We start from the raw sequence: 27,047 nt of genomic DNA, 5'->3' as shown, positions 1-27,047 counted from the left end.
CTCAGTAAAGCGTTCCAATTATGAACAAGCTTGTGATGGAGGTGCAGATCTGGGACCATGAGAAGCAAAGTGCACAAGTAAGCTGTGTGCCCACGGGCAGCACATGGAAGCCTGCTGGGTGCAGAGGATGTTGGTGCCTCGCTCCCACCTCTGGGGCAGGGCACATTTTCCATACAGATGTCACCAACACTGGGCTGCCCATCCAGGAGGTCATTACAGACAGTTTATAACTATTTGATCTTTTTTTAAAGAACAACTGGTGATGGAAAGGGGAGGAAGAACTAAAAGGCTCTCAGGGGAGTGAGCAAATTCTCTGATTTCCCATCCTCAGCCATTGGCCAGATGGCAGCCTGGGAGCAATTGGGGCAGATGGGGAGGGCTGGCTGCTGCTGGTGCTTTCCTTAAAAGTGAGAACTTCTGTCCAAACGATGCCATTCATTTGGGCACAGGCCTGATCCATAAGCTGCCCCCCACCATGGTCTCCTTTGTTATATTCTTGTATTTCTTTCCCTGCTGTCACCAGTGTACCTTTGTTGTATCTCCCAAAGCAATTACGTGATCAGCAGAATCTCTCAAATGCGTTAAAGAAAGAAAAAAAAAAAAAAAGAAAGAAAAAGAATTGAGAAGCCAAGGTGAGATGATAAGTTAGCTGCCACTTTTCTCATTATTTTTTTGTGTTGGAAAAACCACACACGCCAGCCAGTTAAATAAATTGCTCTGTGGTCCAGGACGCTCAAGCCATAGCACTTGCACACATCTTTTCTACTTCATCGCCCAGTTTTTGTGTCCTGCTCGGGCTGTCCCTAAGGTTGCATTCATTGCTGTAACTCTTTGAGGCTCGTTTTTGAGATTATAAGGTTCCCCTGTCCTGCCCACAGGGCTGGGAGTTTGGGTTTGGTTGTTGGATGTCTTATTTTAGCTCCTTCTCCCCCTTCCTTTTGCCCATCCTGGTGGCTCTGGGTTTTTCATCAGCAGAGTGAAGCAGTGCTGTGGTATAGGTGGGTTTTGGCATGGTTGGTTCACTGTGGTGGAGGGCGTTTGCACAGAGCAGTCATTGCCAGGGAGGAAAACCTCAGCCAACTGCACTGCTTTTGCCTCAAACTGCCTTACATAAGCAAAGCTTTTACCTCTTTTTGCCTTGAATGAGTTTCCTTGGCTGGGCAAGATGCTGCCAGCCCAAAGATGGTTCTATCCATCCTAATAACAGTAATAGCAAACGCTGGTGTCCTCCTCTGAAAGGAGGATGGAATCCCTTTCCTTACCCCAGAGCTCTCCATTGAACCTCCTAATCCAGGCTGTGATCCCTATGGATAACTCTCAGAGTCTGCTGCTGTTAGTGAAGGTGTAAATTCCCTGTGAAGACAGAAAAGAGGATCTGACCTCAAATTACACCTTGGAGCTTGCTCAAGTTGTGCAGGCAGTGTGTAGCATGCTCGGGATGCTGAGCCTATTGCCATGATAAATGCTCCAAATAGCTGCCCTGCTTTCCCACTCCTTCCAGCATTTAAAATTTGGAGCGCTCAGAGGTTGCTACTGTCAAAAATCACCCAATGCCTGTTCTCTGGTTTAATCATAGGGTGTGAGCAGTGCGTATTTTCACTTCTGGCAGACAAAATATGAGTGATGGAGTGATGCAGAGCAGCAGTGCCAGCAGCTGGGCAGGCTGCTCTAAGAGAGCTGCTCCATGCCACTTGGCTGGGCACCAGCATGCTCTGGTGCTTGTCAGCAATACAGCAGAGATGTGCGTTCATAAACAAGGCTCCATCCAGCAAGGATGAGATAAAAGCATCTTTCCAATTGGCCCTGGGGTGTGGGAGCTGTCTGTGTTTTGGTCATAGGGTGAAGGTTTGATGTTGATGCGTAGGGATGTGTTGGCCAACTCAACCATACGCTTCCTAATATCCTTTGAGCAGGGAAATGATGTATGGAGAGGCAGCCAGCACTCTGAGAAGGGAAGATTAATCAGGAAGCAGGAGTTACTTGCTCTGGATGAGGAGAGGAGCTGAGAATATAAATATTGGTACAGATAATAACGGTGACGGCAACGCTTGGGAAGGGGAAGATGGATCACCAGCTATTAGTGGGCATTATTACAGCAGCTGCAATGCATCACTATGGAAGAATGGGATGGATACATCATGCCAGTGAATTTATTTAAAATCCCCAAACTTTTATTAAATAAATCTGCTTTTAAAAATAGAAAGAACTGCATTTAGAAAAGAAATAAAGCCTAGTTTTGCAAACAGATGTGCTGTGCTGCTCAGTGCTGTGTGATGTAGAAATGGTGAGCGCTACGGTTTGAGCACAGCTTTACACCTCAACATATTTCTTTGTAATTAATGCCCGTGTTGAAAGAGATCGTTTGCAAAATGTGTGAAAGCTGTTTGATATTCCAGTGCTTCTCACTGTCCTGATCCCATGGGATTGACTTTGGTTGGAGCTGTTAGCCATCTGCACCTGTAGATCTTGAGCTCTAAAATTACTGTTGTTGATTGGTACTTGTGGCGGGTTGGATTTTCTGAAGAGCTGTAGGACTTCACAGACCTCTGGGGGACTTTGTAAAGACTCGTGTGGCAGTGAAGTACTGAGCACCATCACCTTCTGATGTCCCCTCTCAGTGGCAGCTTACAGTCTGTGCTTGCAGGGGCTTTTCTTATTGCCATGGTTGCTCTCCCTCCCTAGCAATGAACACTCGTGGCTTCCTCGTTCCATGCCAGCCTCTCTGTTACCCCCGGTCTCTCTCCTTCTCATTGCAGTGAGCACGACCTGGGGGAGGATATTTATGACTGCGTGCCCTGTGAAGATGAAGGCGATGATATCTACGAAGATATCATCAGGGTGGAAGTTCAGCAGCCCATGGTAACTCTTTACATTTGTTTTTAGAGCTGTGATGGAGGGGGAAGGAAGAGGAGAACATTAAATAAATGAGGGATCCGTGAATGATGGGGAATGCGGCAAGGAAGAGAAGGGCTGCCCTGATTTCTGCTGGCACAGAGCTGGGAGGAGCTTTCCATCACAGTATGAGCTTCCAAATTGTCTGCCATCCTCCAAATATCTGCCACCTTCGTGTAAACTCTAATTACTGTCTCCTGCAAACAGCAGACAGCAGCGGAGCGCAGCTGCCTGGAGCAAAACAAGCTCGGTGACAGATCCCCCCCACACCAGGCATGTGGCAGTGCTGGGTGGCACTGGGAGGCTGCAGACTGGTGCCCAGCTCTGGCTGCAAGCAGTGCAAGGGACCGTGACAGTGCTGAGCGAGGCATCCATCACTTCACACCTTGTCCACAGCTCCCTGCGCACCATCAGCCTGCCTTGAGCCAAGAGTTGGGTGCAGATGTTCCCAAGGAGCCTTGCCAAGGCACGTGGGGCTGTCTGCAGGCTGTGCCAGAGCAGCCCAGCGGCCACCAGTGATTTTGCTACTTTGCTACTGGTGCAGAAACCAGTTGGCCCAAGGGCTGCTGCCACTTGGAGAGGTTTTGGGAGGAATTTCTGCCACAAAAGGCAAAAATAGGGCGAGCACTTAGGGACACTGAGGGCAGTTTGTCACTGTGTCCTCTGCAGTATTCTGTGTTTTCTTGCACACTGCTGGGTCAGTGGCTCTGACTCCCTTTCCTCCCTGTGTTCAAGCAAGAAAGACTATTTTTAATATGGTCACCCACATTCCTGTCTACATACTGGGTTTTTTTAAGCTTTGTTGCCATAGCAAGTGTGTAATGCTAATTGGTTTCTTGTGTTTCTGCATGCTTCAGATTAGATATATGCAGGTAAGACATGAATTAAAATACTAGGCTCCATCCAGCTGATGGGTCCAAGCCATGAGTTCCAGCATGGTGTACAGAGGATGGTCATTATTGTGCATGGTCATTAATCACCTCCCAAACCCTAACACCTCCCAGCACGTGTTCTCAGCTCCTCTTTGCAAATGAAAGGGTGAGAAGAGCGGCTCCAGAAGTTGAGGCTTTGAGAAAAAGCATGTATGTGTGATCAGATCTGACCTAAAACCACGAGAATTGGCAGCCCTGGCAGGGGATTTGTATAAGTCTAACATATTATTTATGACCCATTTAGGCTCTGCTGTGAGTTTCATCTTAAGCAAAAAAAAAAGGAAAAATAAACCAACAAAACAAAAGCCAGAGAGAGAAAAAAAGCATTTATCTCTCATTTCTTCTTTAACTGATAATCTTTGGTGATGTAGTTGTTATAAATGGAAAAAAAGGCAATGCTGTCTGTGATGAAACATATTGAATAGCAGAGCCGAGGTCTCTTCCTGTGTTTTTTGGATAAAAATTCTTCCCTTTAACCTAAACCAATGACAGTACTCCTCTGCCTTTCCTAACCTGCACTTGTTCTGACTGTGCCAGCACTGGAGGCAGAACTGGAGCTGTGCCACCCTTCAGACTCTGACCATGCGTTGTTTTAACTTTCTCTAGAAAATGGGCATGACAGAAGATGACAAAAGGAATTGCTGTTTGCTGGAAATCCAAGAGACGGAGGCCAAATACTACAAAACACTCGAAGACATCGAGAAGGTAAGCGCTGAGCCATCCTTTCAATGCCAAACCCTTCCACCTCATCACTCAGTCCTGCATCAGTCGTGCTGGGGTGGTCGTTGCACGGGAGCTGGCTGATGTGACACAGCAGCATCGATGCTCGCGTGTAAAACCGCAGCAGGAGGAGGAGATGGGGAACACATCCTAACAAGAACAAACGTGCGGTCAGAGGCAAGCAGTGCATTTCTTTCTGATTGGAAATAGATTGAGAAATTCCATATTTTGTTCTCTTGCCCCTGGGTCTGAGCTCCAGCTCAGTGTGGCAGAGGCTTCTCTCTGATCAGAGCCGGGTTGCAGACAGCTTATCGCTTTGGTTGCTGCTGGGTGATTCGATGGTTCCTTTCTTCTGGGCGCTTTTTAGAAGTGCTGAAGCTGCTCCAACTTGTCATTGAAACTAATTGGATTAAAAGCAACGTTGCGCTGCTCGAGTTGCTGGGTTTTAATTGGTTTTGATAAACGATGGTTGGGCCTTTCTTTGGGAAATAAAATGAATGGTGGAGCTGTGGGTGCTGCCAGAGCCCGGAGGTGATTTTGGCTCCAAGAAAAGTGGCAGGAATAGAGAACAATAGGGAAAATGAAACTGATGTTTCTCAACACTCCAACCCTTTTGTTTCCCCTTTTTGTAATGGTTTGCCTCTATCTGCAACCTGAGCGCAATCAAATGACGTTTCCCATTTTCCAAGCCAATATCCTGATGTGTGTAAATAGTGCTTTTTCTTTGAAAGTAGTCATAAACCTTCTGTTTTGGTCAGGTTGCTGCTTTGATATTCCTTCGCAAAGGCTTGTGGAGGAGTTGCAGGTTCCAATGGCATATTATGGGCTGCAGGATCCTGTCTGCAGAGCGTTGAATCTGGGCTTTTTGTAGTTAAAAGCAATGTAGGTATTTGTCCAGAAAGGCATTTCCAATGTAATCCTATCAGCTGCTCTTTTTCAAGGGCAAAACTCTTGTGAGAGATACAAAGAGCTGAAGAGATAAGTTGGAGCTCCTCACAGCTGCAGCTGAGGATTGAAATGTGGTGGAGAGTCCATCAGATTCATCATAAAGAAATTAAAAATATACACCCAAAACCAAAAAAAACCCCCACTTATTCACTCTTGACTTCCAATCCCCCTTTCCTTTGCCTCCTGCAGAATTACATGAACCCACTGAAGCTGGTACTGACCCCACAAGACATGGAAGCTATCTTCATCAATTTGGAGGTAATGGCACAAACTGCTTTCAGTCTTTGCTCTTTTTGTGGCAGCTCAGCTTTCATCCTGCTTAGGTAAGGCTTTCAGATTGCACGTTTCTTGGTGTGCTCTTCTGGATAGGTTCAGCCCTTTGTGTGCTGAGTGGCTTTAAAAGATATTTTTAGTGCTCATTTTAAAGTTAGGGTTTATATAAACTCTAGGTAAGGAACTAATTGTATGAGGTGGATGTTGCAGAGCTGAGCCTTCACCTGTCTGTGTTTTACAAAGTACTTAGCAAGTGCTTTGGGAAGACAGCTGGGCTGTTGCAGAATTAAAGCCTGATGGGTATGCAGGATGGAGTGAAGCACAGAGCCCTCACTGGGCTGAGCACACTGTGGGCTCCATTGGTTTGCCCTGCTCATGGGCCAGTAGCTGTGCACAGGGGGCTTCAGTGCCGCTCTGTTGGTCCCACGTTGCATCTTATCGTGGGCTGCCCTCACTAGGATGGCTTATTTTAAAATCAGCTGCATAGAGAGCATGACTGCCTGAGGAAGAGGTGAGCGTGCCCTTCTGTTTGCCCACTCGCTTTGGGTTTGTGTAAAGTATTGATTGTTTCTTTGTTTTAGGACCTAATTAAAGTGCATTTCAATTTCCTGCGAGCCATCGATGTCTCTATGATGTCTGGAGGAAGCAGCCTGGCTAAAGTATTTCTGGAATTCAAAGAGAGGTAAAAGGAAACACAGCCTTCAGACAACTCCAGTTTAACAAATCAGGGCTTTGAACTGTAGGATTCATTTTGGACCATGAGGTGCATCTCAGCACAGCAATTTCCTATCAGTCGTTCAGCAGCTTGGTGCTGTAGCATCACCAGGTGCCTGCACTTAAATACAACATGTGGACAGAGGTGGCTGGGAGGGGATAAAGGTGGGGACGTTATGTTTGTGGTGGTCCAGAACGGAGCAAAGCCTCCTCACCTTCATGGGCTTTAGCACTGTCTCCTCCTGCAAACCTTGCAGGGGCTCGAGGGCAGGATCTGTCCTTGCTGGAGACGTCTGTCTGGTTAGATCAAAGCAAGGGTTAGCTATAAAAAATAGTCATGTCTGGCATTGGTGTTGTCCAGTGCATGATGAGTAAGTGTGAAAGTTGCTTTTGCAAACATAATAGGTTCTGTGTTTTGGCAGCTGCAAGGAGGAGTGTCCCAGAACACAAAGATAAGGTTAATAAAAGTCTTTAATATTCTTAATACTAATCAAAGGCCTGATTCATTGTGGACTCATGCCAGGGTTTTATTTCACCGTGCTTAAACCAGTGTCTAGACATAGAAATGCCATTCAGAAGTCAATAACTCCAGAAATACCGTCTGCATTAATAATACACCGTAAGGTCAGATATTCCATGGCTCACAGTGCCTCTTTTAGAAAGCAAATGCTTTTGAATTAAATAAAAAAAAAAAAAAAAAAGGGTCTGGAGAAGAATGCAAGTAACTCAGAAATGCTTATAAAGCTCATTTAGGTGGTTTTGATCTCCGCATTCCTGGCACAGCTTTGTGCACACCAGTGCTCTCCCCGGGCAGGAATCTCTTCCTATGAGCACAGCAGGAATGGGGCAGAGCATCCCTGAGAGTTTGGCCACAGCAGAGGTGGTGCCACACTTTGAAATGTTGAGAACTTGCTCCAATGTCACCAACAAAAGGACCCCAAAAGCCAGCTCTTGGGGTTGAATCGTTTGGAGCAACCTGAGCTCAATCAGCAAGGCCCTCTCCTTCTTGGGGAAAATCCACAGGGAAAAGGGACACAGTCCCATTATAGCAAAGAGATGGGAGGCAGGAGGAGAGCTCATCTGGGGAGGTGCTGTTGCCCCACTGGAAGTGTCTTTCAGAGTCCTGTTGGGTCCCTGTGCCGAGGACCTTCCTTCTCATTTGATGTACCTGTGACAAAGGGCTCTTGTTCCCATCCGTGTCCTCAGAGACATCCCATCAAGATGATGCACTGCTCCGCTGCTCTGCAGAGCTCTTTAAAAAGGAGCTGGTTTGTAACTCTTCATGTGAAAGCTGGGGCTTTGGAGTTATGCTCCCAAAGCCTCTTTGAGGCTCTCCAAGTGCTGGCAAGCCAGATACCATTGCGAGTGTTCAGAAGTTGTCAAGGGGAGAAGGCAACAGACTGATCTGCGTTGGCTGCAGGTTGGTCGGGGTGGCACAACCCATAAATCTCCCAATTCAGTTACTGCTGGGTGTGAGTCCCGTGCTCGTGGAGCAGCATCAACCAGGTGCTGGGTTCTGTCTCCCTTGAGAAGAAGGGCCCTGAAATAAGGGATGAGTTCCAGCGAGTGATGGAATATGTGTCTTATCAGCAGCAATACAGTTAGCAGCGGGGAAAGGGGGGGAAGGACCTAAACCTGTCGTGCAGGATTAATGAGCAAAATGGAGAAGGAGGGGGAATCCAGAGCAAAACTGCTCTGTTGCTGTCAGGTGTTTAGATTTATAGCCCAGGGCATCCTTACAGAGCTCTGCTGTGCTGCCAAAGGCTGTCACCAGCTGCTGTCACCACACCACCCTCTCCTTGCTCAGTGCACACCTTGTGAGGAGCACACGATGCACTGCTGTGCATGTGGAGCTCTGCTGGGGCACATCCAGCTGAGTGTCCCTGGGCTTCAAGGGGGGTTTTGAAGCCTCTTGTTCCCTTATTAGGTTCAATAATTGCCACCATAGCCATTCTGGGTGCTGCTGAAGCACCTTGCCTTTGTGTTTGGTGAGGCATTCAGAAATGCCAGTGAGAAATGCTCTTGGGAACTGGATTTTCATTGGATTTTTGTGGATTTTTGGTGCAGGGAAGCTGTTTTGCTCGCTTGCACCCTTGCTCTGCCTTTGCAAACCATGGCGTGGCATAGCCAAAAATGCAGAGCATCGCCAGCAGGGAGGCACGGAGCTGATGAAGACATCAGATGGATTATAGCAGCAAAAGCCAACTTGCAGCAAGGCATGTGCTTGGGCTGCAGGGGTCAGTGCTCCCTGCTCTGTGCATTTCACAGAACAGTCAGCAATGCATTGGGTTTCTCTGAGCCCTTGCAGTATCCTGCAAGCCCTGCGCTGTGCAGCTGTGGCTGCAACATCTGCTCAGCCCCAGCTGCAGGAGGACAGGGCATGAGGCTGGCTGGAACCCAGAAATCTGGGGATATCATCAAATCATTTGAGTCGGAAGGGACTTTTAAAGACCATCTGGTCCCACTCCCTGCAGTGAGCAGGGACAACCACAGGGTGCTCAGAGCCCCTCCAGCCTGACCTCGTAGCACCCACAGAACTGGGGCTGCAGAACCCCTTTTGCTGAACTGCCCTGACAGCCTCCAGCCCTGCGAAAGACTTCAGCATTAAAAGTGCTGCAGTAAAAGAGTGCTAATACTTTGCTAAGAAGCGACATGGGGGAGTTGCCATTCGCCTTGTCCTCTCGCCATATATACATACATAGATCTTTTATAACAGGTTATAACAGCCAGCAAGTGTTTCCAATTACATTTGCCATTTCCCCCTCTCCAGGCTGCTGATTTATGGCAAGTACTGCAGCCACATGGAGTACGCCCAGAACACACTCAACCACCTCATCGCCAACCGGGACGACGTGAGGCAGAAGGTGGAGGTGAGCAATTGGGGGCACCCAGGGCACCCATTCACCCCAAAGCCCTTTTGCTGGGGAGCAGGACAGCGTAAGCTGACCCAGATGCCCTAGAAGGGGTGCACTGTTTTTTCCCCAGTTTTAGTCTAGACACTAATATGTATTTGCTGGGCTGTCTGTGTACTTTGCCTTGCTTTCTGCAAACGCCCCTTTACTCTTTGGGCAGCAGCCCAATTTGGGGTGAAGGCTCTGTCTTTTTAAGTATCTTCTCTGGGTTTTGCATCAGCTCTGAGCCACGTGCTCTGCGTGCTGCAGCAGCCTTCCCTTGCCCTGTGCTTCTTGCTTTTTTCCCCCTGGCCCACAGAAGCCCTCAGCTAACACAGCACAGTCTCATATTTAAATGGGTCTGGGTGAAGGCAGCAGTGCAGAACTTCATGCGATCACATTAGCCTATCTTAATGACCTAATCCTTATCAGCGAAGCCACAGCAACTGTCTGCGTGCTTGCTTTGAGCCCCCCACAAATAAAATGCATGCTCTCAAGCCATGGAGGAGGTGAGTTAAGCTAATGTGTTTCATTTGACATTTCCCGAGGTCTGGGAGCACTGCCTGCCCTCCTAATGAGCAGTATCTCATTAAGCTGCAGTAGCTCAGCTGCATGAGACCACTGTGCTGTAGGGCCCAGCCCCTGTGAGCTCCTCCTCAATAACAGAAGCAAAATGTTGCATCCGTGGGGCTTTGGGGGATTCTTATGGGGGGGGTGGGCTGTCATCGTTCTCCCCCAGCTGCCGCTCTGCTGACGTATTGATTTCTCTCCCAGGAATGCACGCTGAAGGTTCAGGATGGGAAATTTAAGCTGCAGGATCTGCTGGTGGTTCCCATGCAGAGAGTTCTGAAATACCACCTCCTGTTAAAAGTAAGCGTTTCAGCTTTAGCACTTCTCTCCAGCTGCCATCCTGGTGTAGCAACTTCAGGCTTTGATGCCGGAAAGCGAAGCATTGCCAGATGCACGGGGAGGGTTTGTTCTCCCCTTTTCAAATGAAATAATTACGAGAGCTCCTTAACGCGCCGCAGTATTTGTGCCGTCTCTTAAAGCATGGTGACCTGGGGTAATTCTGCACTTGTTAGCCACGAGAGGCACTTAATGAATATAAAATAAGCTTGCATATAATCTGATTATGTGTGAAATTCCTGCCGTCAGCTCTGCAAAAGGGAGCTCGGCAGCACCAGCACGTTGGCTCCAGCCCCGTCCCATTGCCAGCACAGCAGCTGCAGACCTGCAGATTGATGCACGGTGCTTTCCCCATGTACCCACGTGCTTTTGTGTTTCAGGAGCTGCTCAGCCACTCATCAGACCGGCCTGAGAAGCAGCAGCTGAAGGAGGCTCTGGAAGCAATGCAGGTACAGCAGACTCGTGGGTGGACAGACAGTCCAGCATCGTGGGGAAGGCAGCTCTCCTTTAGGGCACGTGTGTGTGGATTGCTGTTTGATGCGATACACTCCCTGCTGTGCACTCCAAACTTGCAGCAGGATCACTGTCAGCAGAATTCAGCCCATTAAATCCAGGTTTTCTCTCTCAAGAGCATTGCAGGGTTCATCCCTGGCCTTGATTGTTTGCTCTGAGGTCACTTTGTTTTCTACCTCTTGAACCTCAGCTTTTTAGTGACGCTGCATTTCCCACAGTTACATAACTTTGGTGACCTTTTTAGCCACTGTCCCTGCAAGCCAATGAGTCCAAGCCCATATGTAGGTCATTCTAGTTAGGATTGAAGGACACTGCATTCCCACTCCACTGCTGAACAGTACAGCCTCAAACAACCATGCTGGGAGAGGGAGAAGGGATTCCCTCTGGTGCCACAAATCCCCACTCCCTTGAAAATGTCCTTCCTGGCTGATGAGACAAAGCAGCAGACCTGGTGACAGCTGTTAAACCCTGCTTATGGCCCCGTAATGCAGCACCCACTGCTGCTGCTGCTGATAAATAAATGGATGCAGTCTCTGCTGCAGAGTCAGCATTTTTGGGAGGAAGCTGCCAATAGTCATCAGAGAGGTTTGTTTGCTTTCTTTGCCCCATTACAAAGTGCTGGGCTAGCCAAGGGGCGTAGGAAGCAGAGCGGTTTGATTTTAATTGATTTGTAAACCAGGGCTTAACTTACAGTAGTGCTCTCCATCAAGATTCCAGCCTTTCTGTCTCCTTTGCTGGCGGACGTCGGTGCCCTATGGGGTGAGCTGTGCAGGGGGTGGGTATCCACAACTGGAGCTGCCCTTCCCAAAGGGCTTCACTCCCTTTCACTTTGCATATGTCATCATTAGCACAGGGAGGGGGCAGGAGTTGCACCCAGAGGCTGCAAGTGGTGCTTGTGTCGTCCCTACACTTGAGCACAGAGGGCTGAACCCCAGAGGATGGGGATAACCCTACACACCCAGCCTGCACGTTGCTGCTTCAAGTCACCAACAGCCCTGGAATTGGGTTTCCCTTTTGCACACAGGATGGTCTGCTCAGGAGGAGGGAACAGCCGAGCACTGATGGAGGATGCTGACCTCCATTCGTGAGGCTTTTCCTTTTGTTGTTCTTCATAAGCATCCCTGGCTCGGGAGTTTGGTGATGTTCTAAGTATTGTCATTTCAATCAGTGATTATCATCTGTGATTAACCCTTCCTGTGTTGGGAAGCTGGGGAAGGTCTCGCCTGGAGGGGATGCCTTAAAAAATTCCGCTCTCAGATTTAATCCAAGATGACGAGGAGCTCTTGCTGAGGGCGAGGAGACAGGGAGCAGATAGGAAAATAGGGAGGTATGGTTGGAAGGATGTAAGAAGTTGTAGTTGAAGGGGATGGGTTCTTTCTCTTTGGGCCAACGTTTGGGCAAGCAAAGGGTTTTTTTCAGAGAAGAGCAAGAACCACAGAGTGTCTCCTCATTTTACAAAATTGTCATTGCACGGTTGGAAATTCTACTATAGGACAGAGGTGGGTGTTTTGATAATGAAAATGGCTCAGAGCTCTTTTCCCAGGGGGATGAAGGGAATTAGGGTGAGCTGAGGTTCTTGCTGCTTGGGCTCACAGCAGATATATGCCATGCTTTGGGTTACTGGGTTCATGCATTGCCCTCTTATGGGAAATGGGAGAAACTGCAGCAGAAATGTTCCTGCATTGCCAGCACAGCACACACCGAGGTGCTGGGATGCAGCTCAGGGGCACAGGCAGCCACAATGGATCCCAACATGGGCTCCTTTGCTTCATTTGTAATCACTTGTAACACAGCAGAACTCTGTTGGGCTGCTTTTCCTTTTTGTCTGGTGTTGCCTGTGATGGCAGCATCCTGTGCTGCTTGGGTTCCTGCAGTGCTGCTGCTGGTCCAGCTCCCAAACAGACGCAAGGAGAAAGAGTGGGAACACAGCCCAGCTGCTATATTGAAGGTGTTGGTTCTATTGGGGAAAACAAAAAAATCAATGCTCATTTTTCTCTTTAGGACTTGGCCATGTACATAAACGAAGTAAAGAGAGACAAAGAGACATTGAAAAAGATCAGCGAATTTCAGAGCTCTATAGAAAATCTGGTAAGTTGGAAGATCCTCCTCTCACTCCCAACTTTGATTAGATGATCATTAACATGACTGCTTCCTTCTGTGCACTTATTGCTGAGTCTGATGTGCTGCCTCAAGTAACATCACTGCGTGTTTCTCTGGTCCCTGGCCACTGATAATATTTTGGCTGTTGGTATCAAAATGGTGGCTTTACCAAAAAAGAAAAAACAAACTCGCTGTGAAATAGACTGGATGAAAACACTGAAAGCATTCCTCCAACTTTCTCATGTTATCAGTAGGGAAGGGAATCCAAGAACTCCCCCAAAATAGGTACCTGTCTGCTATCTAATGTAAGTATTTGATTGGAATTGGTAAGACAGAATGGTAGACTGGACATTCCTGCTCTTGAAAGCATAACAAAGCCTATCTGGAAAATGGCATGTACAATACACACCTCACCCCAAAATCTCAAGGAGATCACAGATTCATTAAGGTTGGAAAAAACCTCTAAGATACCAACCCCAACCCATCCCACCGTGCCCACTGACCATGTCCCAGTGCCACATCTCTGCAGTTCTAGAACACCTCTGGGGATGGGGACTCCCCCACTTCCTTGGGCAGCCTGTGTCAGTGCCTGACCACTCTTCCTGAGGATGCATTTTAAGGAGAATCTCATCTTCCAAACTCCAGAGGTCTCAAACTTGCAGTCCCATTGCCATGCACCAGCCAGCCTTCCATGCCCTATCACTTGTGTGCTCATAGCCCTGAAGAAGCCCATCCATTTAATGCTCAGAGCTGCAGGCTGATAAGCTTTATCCCCTATGTGGGGTGGGAGGGGAGGGCAGGGCAGCTATGGGCACAGCTGCTCTGCAGTCCCACTTTGCATTGGGGTAATGCAATTTGGGGTCTGACACCTGAGATGCTCCAAAAGGACCGAGGGAGGGGAGATGCTGAGCAGTGCCCACCCTGAGGGCTTCCCAAAGATGTGGTGGCTTTGGGTTCTTTGAGCCTGGGCTTCGTTTGAGAACAATGAACTTTTAATTGATGATTATTGAACAGATGGAGAGAAAATCCTTAATTTTGTAGAGAAACCTGCAAAAATTCTCAAGTGGGATACGGGTCATTGGAGCCCATGGGTTTTGAAGCAGCCGTGATAATCCTGATCCACATGAACAGTCAGACAGCCTGCTCCACAAGGCTGTGAATGCAAATGGGGGCAGCGAGCAGCTCCCTCCTTCGTGCAGCAGGTTTGATGTGTGGGAGATGAGATGTTAACAAAGCAGCGGCTCTGTCTGCTGATCAATCCCACGCACGTTCCGCTCAGCGTTTCCTTTTGTTACAGTGGACTGGAAGTTGTGGAGTGGTTGGTGTTGTGTATACAGAGCCCACGCGGCACAGCAATGAGTGCAGGCTGTACATGCAGCTGCATACAATATTCCTTTTTTTATCTTGATTTTCCTGACGAGTGGTGCTTCTTCACCATGGGTTTTCCCTTGTAAGCAATGTGCAAGCGAACTGATGCATGGGGTTCAGCAATGCATGAGGGCTTTGGAGCTGAAAACCCAATTGACCAAACCGTTGGGTTGGATGCCAGCCTGTCAAATCCCCAGTCTTGGTTCAGGATGGGAATCAAAAGTAAAGAGCCCTGGCTCTGCTTTTGTAGGAAACCCAAAATTAATTTGTGGGCTTTTGCATTCTGGATCCCAAATCTTGCATAATTGCCTGGATTTGTGAGCCCTGCTCTGAGGTGGGTGCTCTCCTGACTCTGAGGTCAGGGCCCTGCACTTGAGGAGTTTGGATTTTGGTGTTCCTAAGCCCACTTCTATCTGCAGGTCTCACCTATGCGTTGCTTTCTTGCAGCAAGTGAAGCTGGAGGAGTTTGGGAGGCCGAAGATAGATGGTGAGCTGAAGGTCCGCTCCATCGTGAACCACACCAAGCAGGACAGGTGAGAGAACAACAGCATTCTCCTGAGAGAGAAATGTGCTGGGTACATTAATCCCTAACAAAAGCACATCCCTGCTAAGGTGACAGCCAGAGGAGCTGGCTTGCAACCGCTGCTCTGTGTTGGAAGTTGTAGGAGTGCACACTGACAGAAAGCACATCAGTGTGAAATCACAGCACTCAGAGCTGCCCCAGCTGGGGATGCTCTGCAGAGCTCTCCACGTTCTCCCTCAGAATGGGGACCTCAGTTTGCTTGCTTAACCAGCTTGCTTGTTTGCTTGCTCTGGGCAGGTATTTATTTTTATTTGATAAAGTGGTGATTGTCTGCAAAAGGAAAGGATACAATTATGAGCTGAAAGAAATTATCGAGCTGCTCTTCCACAAGATGACCGATGACCCTATGAACAACAAGGACATTAAGAAGGTAGGTGGAGTGGAGGTCAGCTCTGCCAGAGAGCATTTTGGAGCTGCTCTGGCCAGTCCTTGGGTAGCAATGTTCCCAGCAGTCTTTTTAAATAGAAACAGTGCTTGCAAAATACTGGAACATAAACAGTCAGCTGGCAGGACAGCCTTACAGAGTTGGGAAATGCTTAGGTGTACAGGGCTGGGCTTGATCCTCTGACCTCCATCTGTGCAAAACAGCCCTGGAGAGGATGGGTGGGAGAGAGGAGGGAGAGGAAGGCAAGGGGATGGCAGCCCTGCTGCCAGCTTGCCAAAATCAGTTCAATGAATGCAGCTGCCTCTGAAGGAGCAGCATTTTGCTGGTGTCCAGCTATCAAAGAGGCAGGGACTTGTGTGTAGTTAGATGTTGTATGGATGGGATGCATGACATTGGGTATGAAAAGCCTGTTTTGCCACTTGGATGCTGAAGAAATGCTGCTAGCTTTGTGTTTTAATGCAATATATTTCCTCTTTGCTCTCTAATGCTTTCTAGTCTCATGGAAAAATGGTAAGCAAAGCACGCAGTTTTCTCTCATGTTTTTCTGTGCAGAGTTGTAATGAGACAGGCAGAGCATATGTGTGTTGTGCAGGTCAGGTGATCCTCTTGGGCTGTCAGTTGTTGTCAGGGGGAGAGAGAATGGCTGGGGAGGATCTACTGGAGCAGAAAAATCCCACTTCTCTCATCTGCCACCATAAAATCCCATTTGGCCCTAGTGCACAGTGCAGGGTGGATTCAGGCATCATTAGCTGTGATGTGCTGCAGAGATAGAGTTGTTCTTCCTACTTCCCTACTGTTATCCTTGCAAAGGTGCAGAGAAAAGGGGTAGGTGCTGAGAGCAGCTCTTGAGAAGTGTGAATAAAAGCTCAGGAGCTGCTCAGGTGCTGGGAGTGCAACGATGCGATCGCTTCTTGTTTCCTCTTGCAGTGGTCGTATGGCTTCTACCTGATCCACCTTCAGGGAAAGCAGGGCTTCCAGTTCTTCTGCAAGACGGAGGAGATGAAGAGGAAGTGGATGGAGCAGTTTGAAATGGCAATGTGAGCACTGGGCACGGGGCGAGGAGCGTTGGGCTGCTGGAGAGCAGCTCTGGTGGCAGAGCTCCCATGGAAAGATGGGACTCTGTGTGAAGGGAGGCAGGGCCCAGCATGAAGTTATCCCCCGAGTGTTTGCCCCAGAGCTTGTTTCCAAACATGGACTGAAATGCAAACAGACACCACGAGTGGCCATGAGCACAGAAGAGGTGATGGGGGCAGGTCAATAATCCCACTCCTTCCTGCAGGTCCAACATAAAGCCAGAAAAAGCCAATGCAAACCACCACAGCTTCCAGATGTACACATTTGAAAAGACCACCAACTGCAAAGCATGCAAGATGTTCCTAAGGTGAGCCATGCACTTCTTGCTGTTCTTCATTTGCAAACAGACCGAGGTAGGAGCTGAACTAACACCTTGTGATCTCCTTTTGCACAGAGGAACGTTCTACCAGGGCTATCTCTGCCCAAAATGTGGAGCTGGTGCTCACAAGGAGTGCCTGGAAATCATTCCTCCCTGCAAGATGGGTGAGTTACTTGGCCATGTCAGTAGCTTATGACATTGAGGTTAATGGATGTGAATGATCCCAAAGTTCAACCCCCTAAAGTGCTATCAGCTGCTTGTTAACAGCTAAAGAACATCTGATGATGCTGTCAACTGCCTCCCAGGGCTGCAGCTCATAGTGGTGGGTGGTTTCATAAGCAAATGGGCTGACCAAACCACCAAAAATCAAGGACAGAACCAACCCAGGCTCTTCTGTGGTGACCCAGCACAGCACTGGTGCTCTGTGCCATGGGGGATTCTCATGGAGCAGCATCAGAGGGGGTGTGAAATCTCAGAGCTTGGTGCAAGTGAGACATCCATGCCCAGTGCTGATCTCCTCCCACCAAGTGTGGAGCTGAGGAGTGACCCCACAACCCCCCTCCTTGGTCAGGTGTTGATGCTGCTTTATGGATCCTCGTGGCATCAAGGAAAGCAGAAAATGGGTTTGCTGCCTGGTAAACTAATGGCCTATTTCAACATTTCTCTTGCAGGCTCTTCAGCAGACCAGGTAAGTTGTTTGAGGACCGTTTCCCCACATCCCTCCCTCTGTCCTTGCCTGGCCTGGTGCTCAGCTCATGGTGGGGCACTGGCAGAGGTCTCAGGGGTCCCAGTAATTGGGGGCAGGATGGGAGACCGATGGCTAAAAGTGGCCCAGTCTGCATGACCAGGGGCTTCAGAAGGTGCCAACACCCAGCAGAGCCAGGGAGGTTTCCTATCCTGATGTTTTCAGATGGGGAGAGCTGGGACTGCTGTGTCCTCATGGGAATTTTTCCTCTCTCTTTGCAGGATTTGCTGAGTGCTGGACCTGGTAAGGGCATTGCTGCGTTGCAAGAGGGCATCTTGATTGCAACTGGAGGTGTCATAGAGGCTTGGGCACATGGGATGTGGGGAAAACTCCTTCTGAAATTGGAAATAAGAGCTGATTGCTGCAGGAATGGGATCCTCCTGTTCCCCAAGGCTTTGGCACTGCTCAAGTCAATAACTTGACTTGTTATTAGGGAGTCAATAACTCCCTGCTCAGACAGAGGAAGGCACAGACATCTTCCTCTAATGCAAGCCACGCTCTCCCTGGCAGAGCAGCTCAGTAGTGATAGAACATGCCCATGCCCATGCATGATGCGCTGCCCTCTGGTGGGAACCTGAGTCACTATGGTTGCTGCAACCTCTTTTGTATATTTATTTTATTTTTCTTCACACCAACCTGATCAGAGTGCTGGGCTGCCCTGCCCGTGTTCTGTCTCGAAGAAGAAGGAACAATTTGTTTTTGTGCTTTTCCTGTCGGAAGGAAAGCCTGGCAAAAAAGAAACCGAATCAGATCATTGGTTTGGAAACACAGCACAGTGCTCCCGCTGGGTGGGGAGAGGCAGCTGGCAGCAGAGGTGGGGAAGCAATCTGAAGGCAAACACAGTGGTTGTAGAGCACTGTGGGTAGCTCTGTTTAATGTGTGATTAATTAAAAGACAACTGGACTTTGGCTGCAAACTACTGGGTTGGAGAAGTGCTTTCTGGGCCCCGCTGCAGCCCAGCACAGAGCACATGGTTGCAGACATTTTGCTGATCCCTTTCATTTTCATGCTTTCTGCCCCAAACACCTGCCTGCTGCTGTTAGATCTGCAGCTCACGGGACAAAGAACAGCAGGAGGTGGGAGGTTATTGTCATTTTGCTTTTCTTTAGCAGGGATGAAACTGCTTTGCATCTCCCCCAGGTCCTAAAATGGTTGCAGTGCAGAACTACCACGGGAACCCTGCGCCGCCTGGCAAGCCAGTGCTGACGTTCCAAATTGGAGATGTGATCGAGCTGCTGAGGGGAGACCCCGACTCGCCTTGGTGGGAGGTGAGGGCCCTTCCCTCAGAGAGCTGCTGGCACGTTTTAAGCCATTGTCATCTGCATTGTCCCTTTGTCACATCTTCTGTAGCGTGGGGACGGGCTGCACGGTGCTTGGGAGCTGCATTAGGGTTTGTCCTCATCCATACATTGCTCCTCTGTGCACCCTGCTGATCCCCAGCTCTGTGCTCTGCAGGGGCGGCTGCTGCAGACCAAGAAGTCAGGTTACTTCCCCAGCTCGTCTGTAAAGCCCTGCCCCGTGGATGCCAGGGTACGTGTGTGGCTGTGGGTCGGTTGAGAGGGATTCCTGCTTCATTCCAGGGGGCATGAGATGCCCTGGAGGGTCCTCGGCTCTCCCCAGTCTTTTTTACTGCATGCAGCAGTGCTGTCAGCTTACTTCCCAATTAAAAAAGGCTTAAATAAATGAAAAAAGCACAGCACATTCATCCACAGCTATTTTTTTTGGGGGGGAGGCTAAGGGAGAAGCACTCAACCCTGCCCTGCACCCCCAGATCTGGTGGCTCTGAAGCTGCCTGGCAGAGCTCCTCCCATGGATAGGAGCACCTCGTTAGGTGCTGGGCAGTAACGAGCAGTGCTCTCTTTGCAGCCTCCCAACAGTCGTCCACCGTCACGGGAGATCGACTACACGGTGTACCCATGGTGAGTGGCACAGAGATGTGTCAGCTTTGGTTTTAATTGTTGCTTTGTCATCAACCTGTGCCAACACAGAGCTGTGAGTGCACCTTGGTGTCCAGGCACTGAAATCCACAGTGTCCATGGGGATTTCATCGTTGAGAAAATGACTTGGGAAGGGAAGATGCAATTTGCAGGAGGGAAGGGAAGATGCACCTTGGCAGGAGAGGTTGTGATTCCATTTCCTCTCGCCTCCTCCTGCTGGCACCATCCAGGGTTTCAAGTTCATGAGTCTAAATTACCCTGAGTCTAAGTTATTCCAGCTCCCATTGAAGCCTCCTTCCTCTGGGGACCAATTCCCAGCCAGTGGGGTTTTCTAGGTGCCCTGGAAACATGAGGGACTTAGAACCAGAGAACCATTTGAGTCAGAAGGATCCTTTAAAGGTCACCTAGTGCTATGCCCTGCAGTGAACAGGGACACCTACAGCTCCTTCATGGTGCTCAAGGTCCATCCTGACCTCAGCCTGTCCTCACAGGGGATGTTCCATTCCTTGGAATGCCCTTCAAACTGCATTGCCCATTACTCTTTATTCAGTGGCAGTGGCTGATTCTGCCTCTGAAGGACTGGATCTGTTTCTCTACTTGCCCAACCTTCTCACCTTTAATAATTAAGAGAGATACGCACCTTTTTGCCTAAAATACGCCAGTGCTTGAAGGAGGCCGAATCCTAGCTCACAGATGCCCTGGGGAGGCAGCTGGCCCTGGGATGCTCAGCCTCTGTGGCTCAGGTTTGCAGGGAACATGGAGCGGCAGCAGACGGACAACCTGCTGAAGGCCCACGTCAGCGGCACCTACCTGATCCGTGAGCGGCCAGCCGAGGCTGAGCGCTTTGCCATCAGCATCAAGTGAGTGCAACCTCATGGGGCGCACGGATCGTGACCCCAGGAGCACCAGCACACCTTTTGCTGAGCGTCTCTGCGTCCCGTTGTAGGTTCAATGAAGAAGTGAAGCACATCAAGGTGGTGGAGAAGGACAACTGGATCCACATCACGGAAGCCAAGAAGTTTGAAAGCTTGTTGGTATGTCCTTGAAGCCCTTTGGGAGCACAGCGGGCTGATGCCAATCCTGCAGAGCATCTCCCAGCCACAGCCCCCGTGTGCTTTGCAGGAGTTGGTGGAATACTACCAGAACCATTCGCTGAAGGAGAGTTTCAAGCAGCTGGACACGACGCTCAAGTACCCATACAAGTCACGGGAACGCTCTACCTCCAGGACCTTCACCCGCTCTCCAGGTAGGACCCATCTCAGCCTCAGTGCTGCATTTCCAATGGGAAACCTCACCCGTTCTGTGGGGCGTGGGCTCGGTCTGAGTGGGGATTTGCAGCCTCCCAGCAGCTCTTTGCTGCCTTTCCCCTCGCGCTGCCCCACTGTGCTCAGCGGAGATTTGCTGAAGTGCAGAGAGATGTGTGGCAGCTTTGGTTGGGTGCATTCAGGCTGTCCTGCCCATGTCAGCTTGTGTGTGGGGGGTCTGGTTGCAGTGTCTCTGGTGGGGTTTGAATCCCACAGGGACTCCTTTAATGGGGCTGATGGGGGAAATGGAAAATCGGAGCTTAAAAGCAAAAAAAAAAATGAAGGAAATCAGAGCAAATGGAGAGCAAAATCTGTGCTGTTGCAAAGCATTTGGTTTTGTCTCAAAGGCCGGGAGCAGAAATTGGAGGGAAAAAAAAATGTTTAAAACCTTTTCCATGATATTTTATAAAAATGCTACCGATGGAAAATAGTTTTTGAAAGTTGATCAGACATCTTTTCCATTTGTGCACACCCCTGTGCCCTGGGCAGCGGCTGCACCTGCCATGGCTGCCCCAGTTCTGAGCGTGTGACCTCTGCATGCCCTGCCCTGTATTTCCCCATTGGCTTTTACAACGTTGTGCATTACGATTTTCTTTTATTTTAATTTCCTTTTTAATGCGTGTTCTGCATCTTTCTGTTTCTCTCTTAACCTCTTTGCAGCCTCCTGCGCTTCCTACAACTTTTCTTTTCTCAGTCCTCAGGGCCTCAACTTTTCTTCTCAGAGCTCCTCCAGTCCCTTCTGGTCAGGTACCCCATGGAGAGACCCACAGCATCCCCAGCTTGAAAGCCATCACAGTGGGACCTGCGTGGTCCCTGCTGTCCCTTCTGCACCCACAGGCAGCTCTGAGGGCCCTGGCCATGCCCTGCCAGTGGCTCAGCCTGGAAACAAGTGAATAAATCATGGCTTTGCAAAACGCAAATGCTCTTCCTAAAAATCAAAGCAGGAGTTTTTTGGATTGATTGGAACTGTTACTATTGAGAAAGGGTGCTTAAATCAGTGACAAACTCTGTCGCATTGGGATCTCATGATGTACTTCAAGCTCGACTTGCTCATCCCATCTGTTTCACCAAAGGAACATTGGCATCACACCAACTTCCAGCCTGGTTGTCCTTGCTGGCTAAGGAGAACATCTCAGTGTCCAGCAGTTTTTGAGCTCTGGGATCTCAGCCTGCTCAGGAGAACTGTGCTAACGGGGATGGGAAACCTGGGCTGTAAGTGTGTCTGGGGCTCAGGCTCCCCACAGTGGAGTTCTGGCTTTAAATGCATTGCAGACCAGTGTCTTCCTCCCTGTTTACAAGGGTTCAGAGCAAAAATGTGTCCTTTTTATGCTATTATTTGCCAGCATTTTCTTTTTGCTGGACAGGGAAAGCCATCTGCTGAGCCACATGTGTTTTCCCCTAAAGCTGTTGTTTGAGAACACAACTTTTCAGGGTATCAGGACATAACAGGGAATTTGGGATCCTTTAAGTGCACACAAACTGTGACTCTGTGCTGAAATGGGCTCTGAGCAAGCTCCTGATAAAAGAGCTCAAAGCTGTTGTGGTTCTTGCTCCATTCTCCAGCCTGGTGGGGATGGATGATTGCACGCTGTGTGTCTGCCTCTCCTCCATCGCCATCCTCATCTCCTTCCACCCCAGCAGCTGGAAATCTGGGCAAAGCTTTTCCTCAAGCTTAGTTCAACCTTGGTTTGCAAAATTAAAAAAATAAATAAATAAAAATTAATTAACAGTCAAAAATCCCAGGACAAAAAGGGACGTTTGATCAAAACCTGTTGCTTAAAGGTTCTAATTATTTTTTTCTTCTCATTTTGCAAACTCCACAAAAAGAACCTCCCCCCCCCGCTTGCCCAGGAGCACCCTGCAGTGATGTGGACTGTCCTGTACCTCTCTCCCTCTCCTCCAGCCCATCCCCACTGCTCCTCTGTGTGCAGTTCTCCAGCAATCTCCTCCCCATGCCCTCCACTTCCCTGCACGGAGCAATGGAGATGCACTGCTCAACATCTCTCAGAGAATCCAGTCCCAGTTTTGAGGTGGTTCAAACACAAGCTGACTTGCCAAATGCCTTTTGGCACGGTGGTCCCATCAGGAGTTATAAATGATGGAAAGGAAATTTTTCCATGATTCCACCATGAATAATTGTAGATTCCTTTGGAATCTTTCCTTTTGCCACCGCTTTCCCTTCTCACCAAATTGCCCCAGCAATGGGTCACAGCCCCTCCTGGGCAGCCATGTGGCTGTCTCAGCTCTGACCACGGGGCTCTATGACCCCAAGAGGAACCACTTCACCCCTGACCACCCCATTTCACATGAGACCAGAGCTGATGCAGGTCACGGCATTGCAATGGGAGCCAACGCCGTGGTGGAAAACCCAGGTTGAACCCCGTGGAGCTTTCCCCAGGCTTCAGCTGCTCCATGTGGTGGGGGCCAGTCCCAACACTTCTCTTTGTCCCCCTGCAGTGTTCACCCCACGGGTCATAGGGACGGCAGTGGCACGCTACAACTTTGCAGCACGGGACATGCGGGAGCTGTCGCTGCGGGAGGGCGACGTGGTGAAGATCTACAGCAGGATCGGCGGCGACCAGGGCTGGTGGAAGGGGGAAACCAACGGGAGGGTACGTGCACTTGGTGTCCCATCCCCTGTGCAACTGGTGTCCCATCTCCTTTCTACCACGTGGTCCATATCATGTCCAGACCTCTTCCTTAAGCTTGCATGCAAGGAAATTAATCATAGAATGATAGAATTGTTAATGTACTAATGTCCAACCGTTGACCCATTCCCACCATGCCCACTAACTGTGTGGTTCTGTGATTGGAAGCCACAATGGCCTGGGGGAAAGCAGCAAGCTGACGGCTTGCTCAGATGTCCCATAGGGTTTGCAGCACTGGGGACACATTCCTGATCCCTTCTTTATTGCAGCTACAGACTGAGGCAGTGTACAGTTGCTCTGAGTCACTGTGCAAATTTTGGTAGCAGCTGCATCTAAGAACTGCGTCACCTCCCCATCACTGCCACATGGCTGGGTCAGATAACTCAGCACGTGGTGACAGAGGAGCAGTCCCAAAGGTGGGACAGGAGCTCCCTGCTGCTCCCCACCGCTCAGCTCTCCATCTTCCCTCAGGTCGGCTGGTTTCCCTCGACGTACGTGGAAGAAGAGGGGGTGCAATGATGCTGGGGATGCCTCATGGAAAGTCATCGAGTGCCCGGAGCGATCCGCTGCAGACCACACGCTGCTCCCCCAGCAGCCCGGCCCCACGCCTGCCAACACTGCTGGGAGCACCACCGCTCTCCCCAGACTCTTTAGTAAATCCATTCCTCTGTACAGCATGTGTGTGTGCGTCGGGATGCCTCCAGCCCCGGCCCTGTTCTGTCTGTAGAAGATTCATGGTCTGTCGGATGACGTTTGTGCGGCGGCTGCTCCTGGGAGAGCCGCGCTCCCCTGAATGGACAGAGCGGAGGGACTCTGCGTGGTGCCCCCCAGGGGGGTATCCGGACCTTATTTTTTCCTAGAAGTGTTTTCAAATGGTGTGGCTGAAAGCCTGGGCTGTGCCCGGGGGTTCAGAGGTGAGCGTGCAGGGCTCGGGATAGGGACCGTGGCTGCATCATGTCGGGATGCACCTTGGGACCAGGGATGGAGCTGCTCATCCCTGAGGGGTGACAGCTGTGAGCTGGGGAGCACAGCTGGACCACGGACACGGGAGAGAAAAAAAGCCCCGTGGGCATCCCGAGCCCCTTTCCTCACTTCCCCCCCCAGACCCCACTGCCGTGCTGGGGGTGCATGGGGCAGCCCAGGACACTGGGTGAGCTGCTGGTGTTGCAGGGCTGGAGGTGTGCCTTGCCACGTGTGAGTTTTGGAGGTCACAGGGGCACAGGTCCCGGCGGAGGAGCAGATGGGAGAATGGATTGAGCACCTCGGCGAGGTCCATTTTTCTGCAGCCGTACGTGTCCCACCTCACTGAGCTCAGTGGGGCGAACCCACATGAGTAAGGGCTATGGTATGAAGTCCTGATTTATCTCAAGACATTGTGAAAGCATCTCTTCTTCTCCAGCTGTGTGCACTTTTGGGGGCCGAGAGCATTGCCCCCTCTTCTTCCCACAGGCTGTTACCGCTGCTGCTGTCAAGGAAAGGTCCGTCTGTCTGTGCATTGCCACTTTGTCCTGAGTTCCATCCATCCCAGTCTGTTCTTCCCACACTGCAGCCTGTAACGCATAGGCAGAGCTGCTGTTTGGAGAGCTGGGCTGGCATCTTCTGCTGGGCGCTGCCTTTGCCACCCAGCTCCAGAATTTCCTTCCAAAGTGCTGTTTTGAACAAATACATGTGTGTGCGTCTGTGTGTGTTTGTAGCGAGGAATGACTTTCCTATCTCTGAGCCTCGAGAAATGCCCTCCTGTCTCTGTGCATAAGTGGCATTTGGAGCTGCTGCTGTGCCCAAAGCTGTCCCTGGCATGGTGTAAAAGCAGCCCTGGGCGACACCAGCACCGTGCAATGCTGTGTCCCAGCCTTGCTGTCAGCAGAGCTTGAGGGATTACATGGGAGAGCCTGGGGATCCCATTGGAAAGGGCAGTGTGTTCACTTGGGAACACGGCTGTGTTGCTCAGTGAGAAGCCCAGGGCCAGATCAGTGTGTTGCCCAGGGCTCTGGATAGGGCTGGGAACGCGTTGGGTTCCTTGGGCTCACCACAGCAGTGCCCAGCAGGGTGAGGGGGCACAGTGCAGGGCTCGGGGCTTTAGCAAGGTACTGTTTGGTGCTAACCTCTTCCAGGCCAGCTATTGGTGCTTAGTATGGGATGTGTCCAAGGGGCCCTGTTTGCTAAAGGAGCTGAATGGTTCGTGCTCTGCAAGGGAAAAAATTGGGCTGCAGCAAATGAGGAGCAGGCAGTGCCCTGCTGCAGCGTGAAGGGCCGTGCTCAGATTTCCCCAATTTTGGTGTGCCTGAGAGCACATCTGATGTGGGCAAGACACACACAGACAAGAGAACAACTGATGGCCAAAGGTCTGCCTCAGATGCTATTAAAGCCCTATGCAACCCCCCCCCTCCCATCTGGGATGGATTCCCTGTGCCTGCACTGGGTGCATCCCACTCAGAAGGGCACGGTGTTCCCCCTGCAGAAGGTGTGTGTGTGACATCTCCTGCACAGCCCCCCAGGTCCAACCCCCCCAGCAAGGTCTCCCTCTCGTGTTTACTGTTGTAAGAAACTTGTTTAAAAAAAAAAAGAAAAAAGAAAAAAAAAAAAGATGTTTTTCGTTTGTAAGTAATTATTCAGCCATTTGCCATGATATATATCTGTGAATAAGAAGGAAAATGTGTTTGTTTGTTTGGTTTTTTTTTATGATGGCGAGAAAATTGTATATATATTTTAGTTCGTCGCGGACGTTCAGAATTGCAATGGGATACGTTGGAAAATAATATGTAAATTCCTTGGGTTTTTCCTTTGCACTGCACTAACGGGGGTCGAACGGGCTCGGGTGGAGGGGTCCAAAGGTAAAACTGTTTGTTTATGGGATAGGTTCTAGCTGGCAATTTGGAAATCATTTGGAGTAGCTTGTAATGCTGGAATAGAATCTTTAGCTGCTACTTAGAAACCCTTTTGCATGTGGTTCTTCCAGACCTTTTTAAGTTACAATACATCCAAGTAAATCCCACGATGAAAAAAAAAAAAAACCAAGAAAAATAAAGTGTAATTTTGCTGATAGCTCCTTTTATTTTTTTTGGCAGCCGTGGTTTTTATCACCAGTAAACCCACAGGAGAGGGATGGGGTTTGTGTTGGGCTTCTGTGGGGTATAGTGGGGATGGATCCTTCCTGATGGTTGGCATTCACACCCCACCTAGAACTGCATAGCTCAGCTGATCCCATCCTGCAGCCTCAGACCCAACGGGGCTCAGCCAGGGCAGCTCCCAGCAGCTGTTCCTCTGCAGCTGTCCCTCTCCCATTGGGGTGGCTGAGAAGGGAGTGGGTGATTTTTCACAGCTTCCATTCATTTCTTTGGATCACGTTCCCAAATCCCACCCGGCTCTACATGCAGTGGCATTTTCCAGAGCGATGAAATAAAAACCACAGCCTTGCTTACAAATTGCCCCAGGTGTTTTTGGAGGAAGGGGAAGCTTTCACCCCAGGGATGCTACTGTGTGCTGCCCTACTACTGAATTAATAACGTTTTTCCCTGCTCTTCTGGCTGGGGTTAGAAGGATGCAGCTCAGCTGGGTTTCACCTTGGCTGAGCTGAAGACCCCTGCCTGCCACAAACCGTGTGCTTGTTGATGCCATTCAGTCTCAGGGAAGCTCTCCAGCACACACCACGTATGAAATGCTGATCTCTGTGATCTGCGCACTGTTCAGCCAGTAGAAACCCACAGCACAGCACTGGAGCATGGAACAGGTGAGTGCCAAACTGCATTCACGCCACCTCCTTGCTGGGGACACCCCTGGCAGCACTTGGTGACGTGC

The 27,047-nt window shown here is 49.9% G+C and overlaps 1 protein-coding gene across 9 annotated transcripts in view; it reads left to right on the top strand.

Annotated features, from left to right (window-relative positions):
- VAV2 (vav guanine nucleotide exchange factor 2) overlaps nt 1-26,294 on the top strand; it is a 99,792-nt gene extending 73,498 nt beyond the window's left edge. The window contains exons 5-28 of one of the 9 annotated variants that reach the window (XM_052668051.1): nt 2,757-2,859; nt 4,431-4,529; nt 5,682-5,750; nt 6,347-6,447; nt 9,250-9,349; nt 10,145-10,240; nt 10,657-10,725; nt 12,791-12,877; nt 14,705-14,790; nt 15,078-15,210; nt 16,153-16,262; nt 16,505-16,606; nt 16,694-16,782; nt 17,290-17,306; nt 17,585-17,606; nt 18,504-18,631; nt 18,819-18,893; nt 19,230-19,282; nt 20,044-20,160; nt 20,247-20,334; nt 20,423-20,546; nt 21,265-21,351; nt 23,062-23,216; nt 23,724-26,294. In XM_052668051.1, the coding sequence (XP_052524011.1) occupies nt 2,757-2,859; nt 4,431-4,529; nt 5,682-5,750; nt 6,347-6,447; nt 9,250-9,349; nt 10,145-10,240; nt 10,657-10,725; nt 12,791-12,877; nt 14,705-14,790; nt 15,078-15,210; nt 16,153-16,262; nt 16,505-16,606; nt 16,694-16,782; nt 17,290-17,306; nt 17,585-17,606; nt 18,504-18,631; nt 18,819-18,893; nt 19,230-19,282; nt 20,044-20,160; nt 20,247-20,334; nt 20,423-20,546; nt 21,265-21,351; nt 23,062-23,216; nt 23,724-23,771 (2,158 nt within the window). In that variant the 3' untranslated portion in view covers nt 23,772-26,294. The other 8 variants (XR_008202664.1, XM_052668045.1, XM_052668048.1 and 5 more) reach the window with 8 other exon arrangements.
- The last annotated feature ends 753 nt before the right edge of the window (nt 26,295-27,047 follow it).

This window comes from Tympanuchus pallidicinctus, unplaced genomic scaffold (genome assembly GCF_026119805.1).
Source record: "Tympanuchus pallidicinctus isolate F22 unplaced genomic scaffold, pur_lepc_1.0 scaffold8, whole genome shotgun sequence".
Classification (NCBI taxonomy): Eukaryota; Metazoa; Chordata; class Aves; order Galliformes; family Phasianidae; genus Tympanuchus; species Tympanuchus pallidicinctus.
This window is presented reverse-complemented; position numbering and strand designations above follow the sequence as displayed.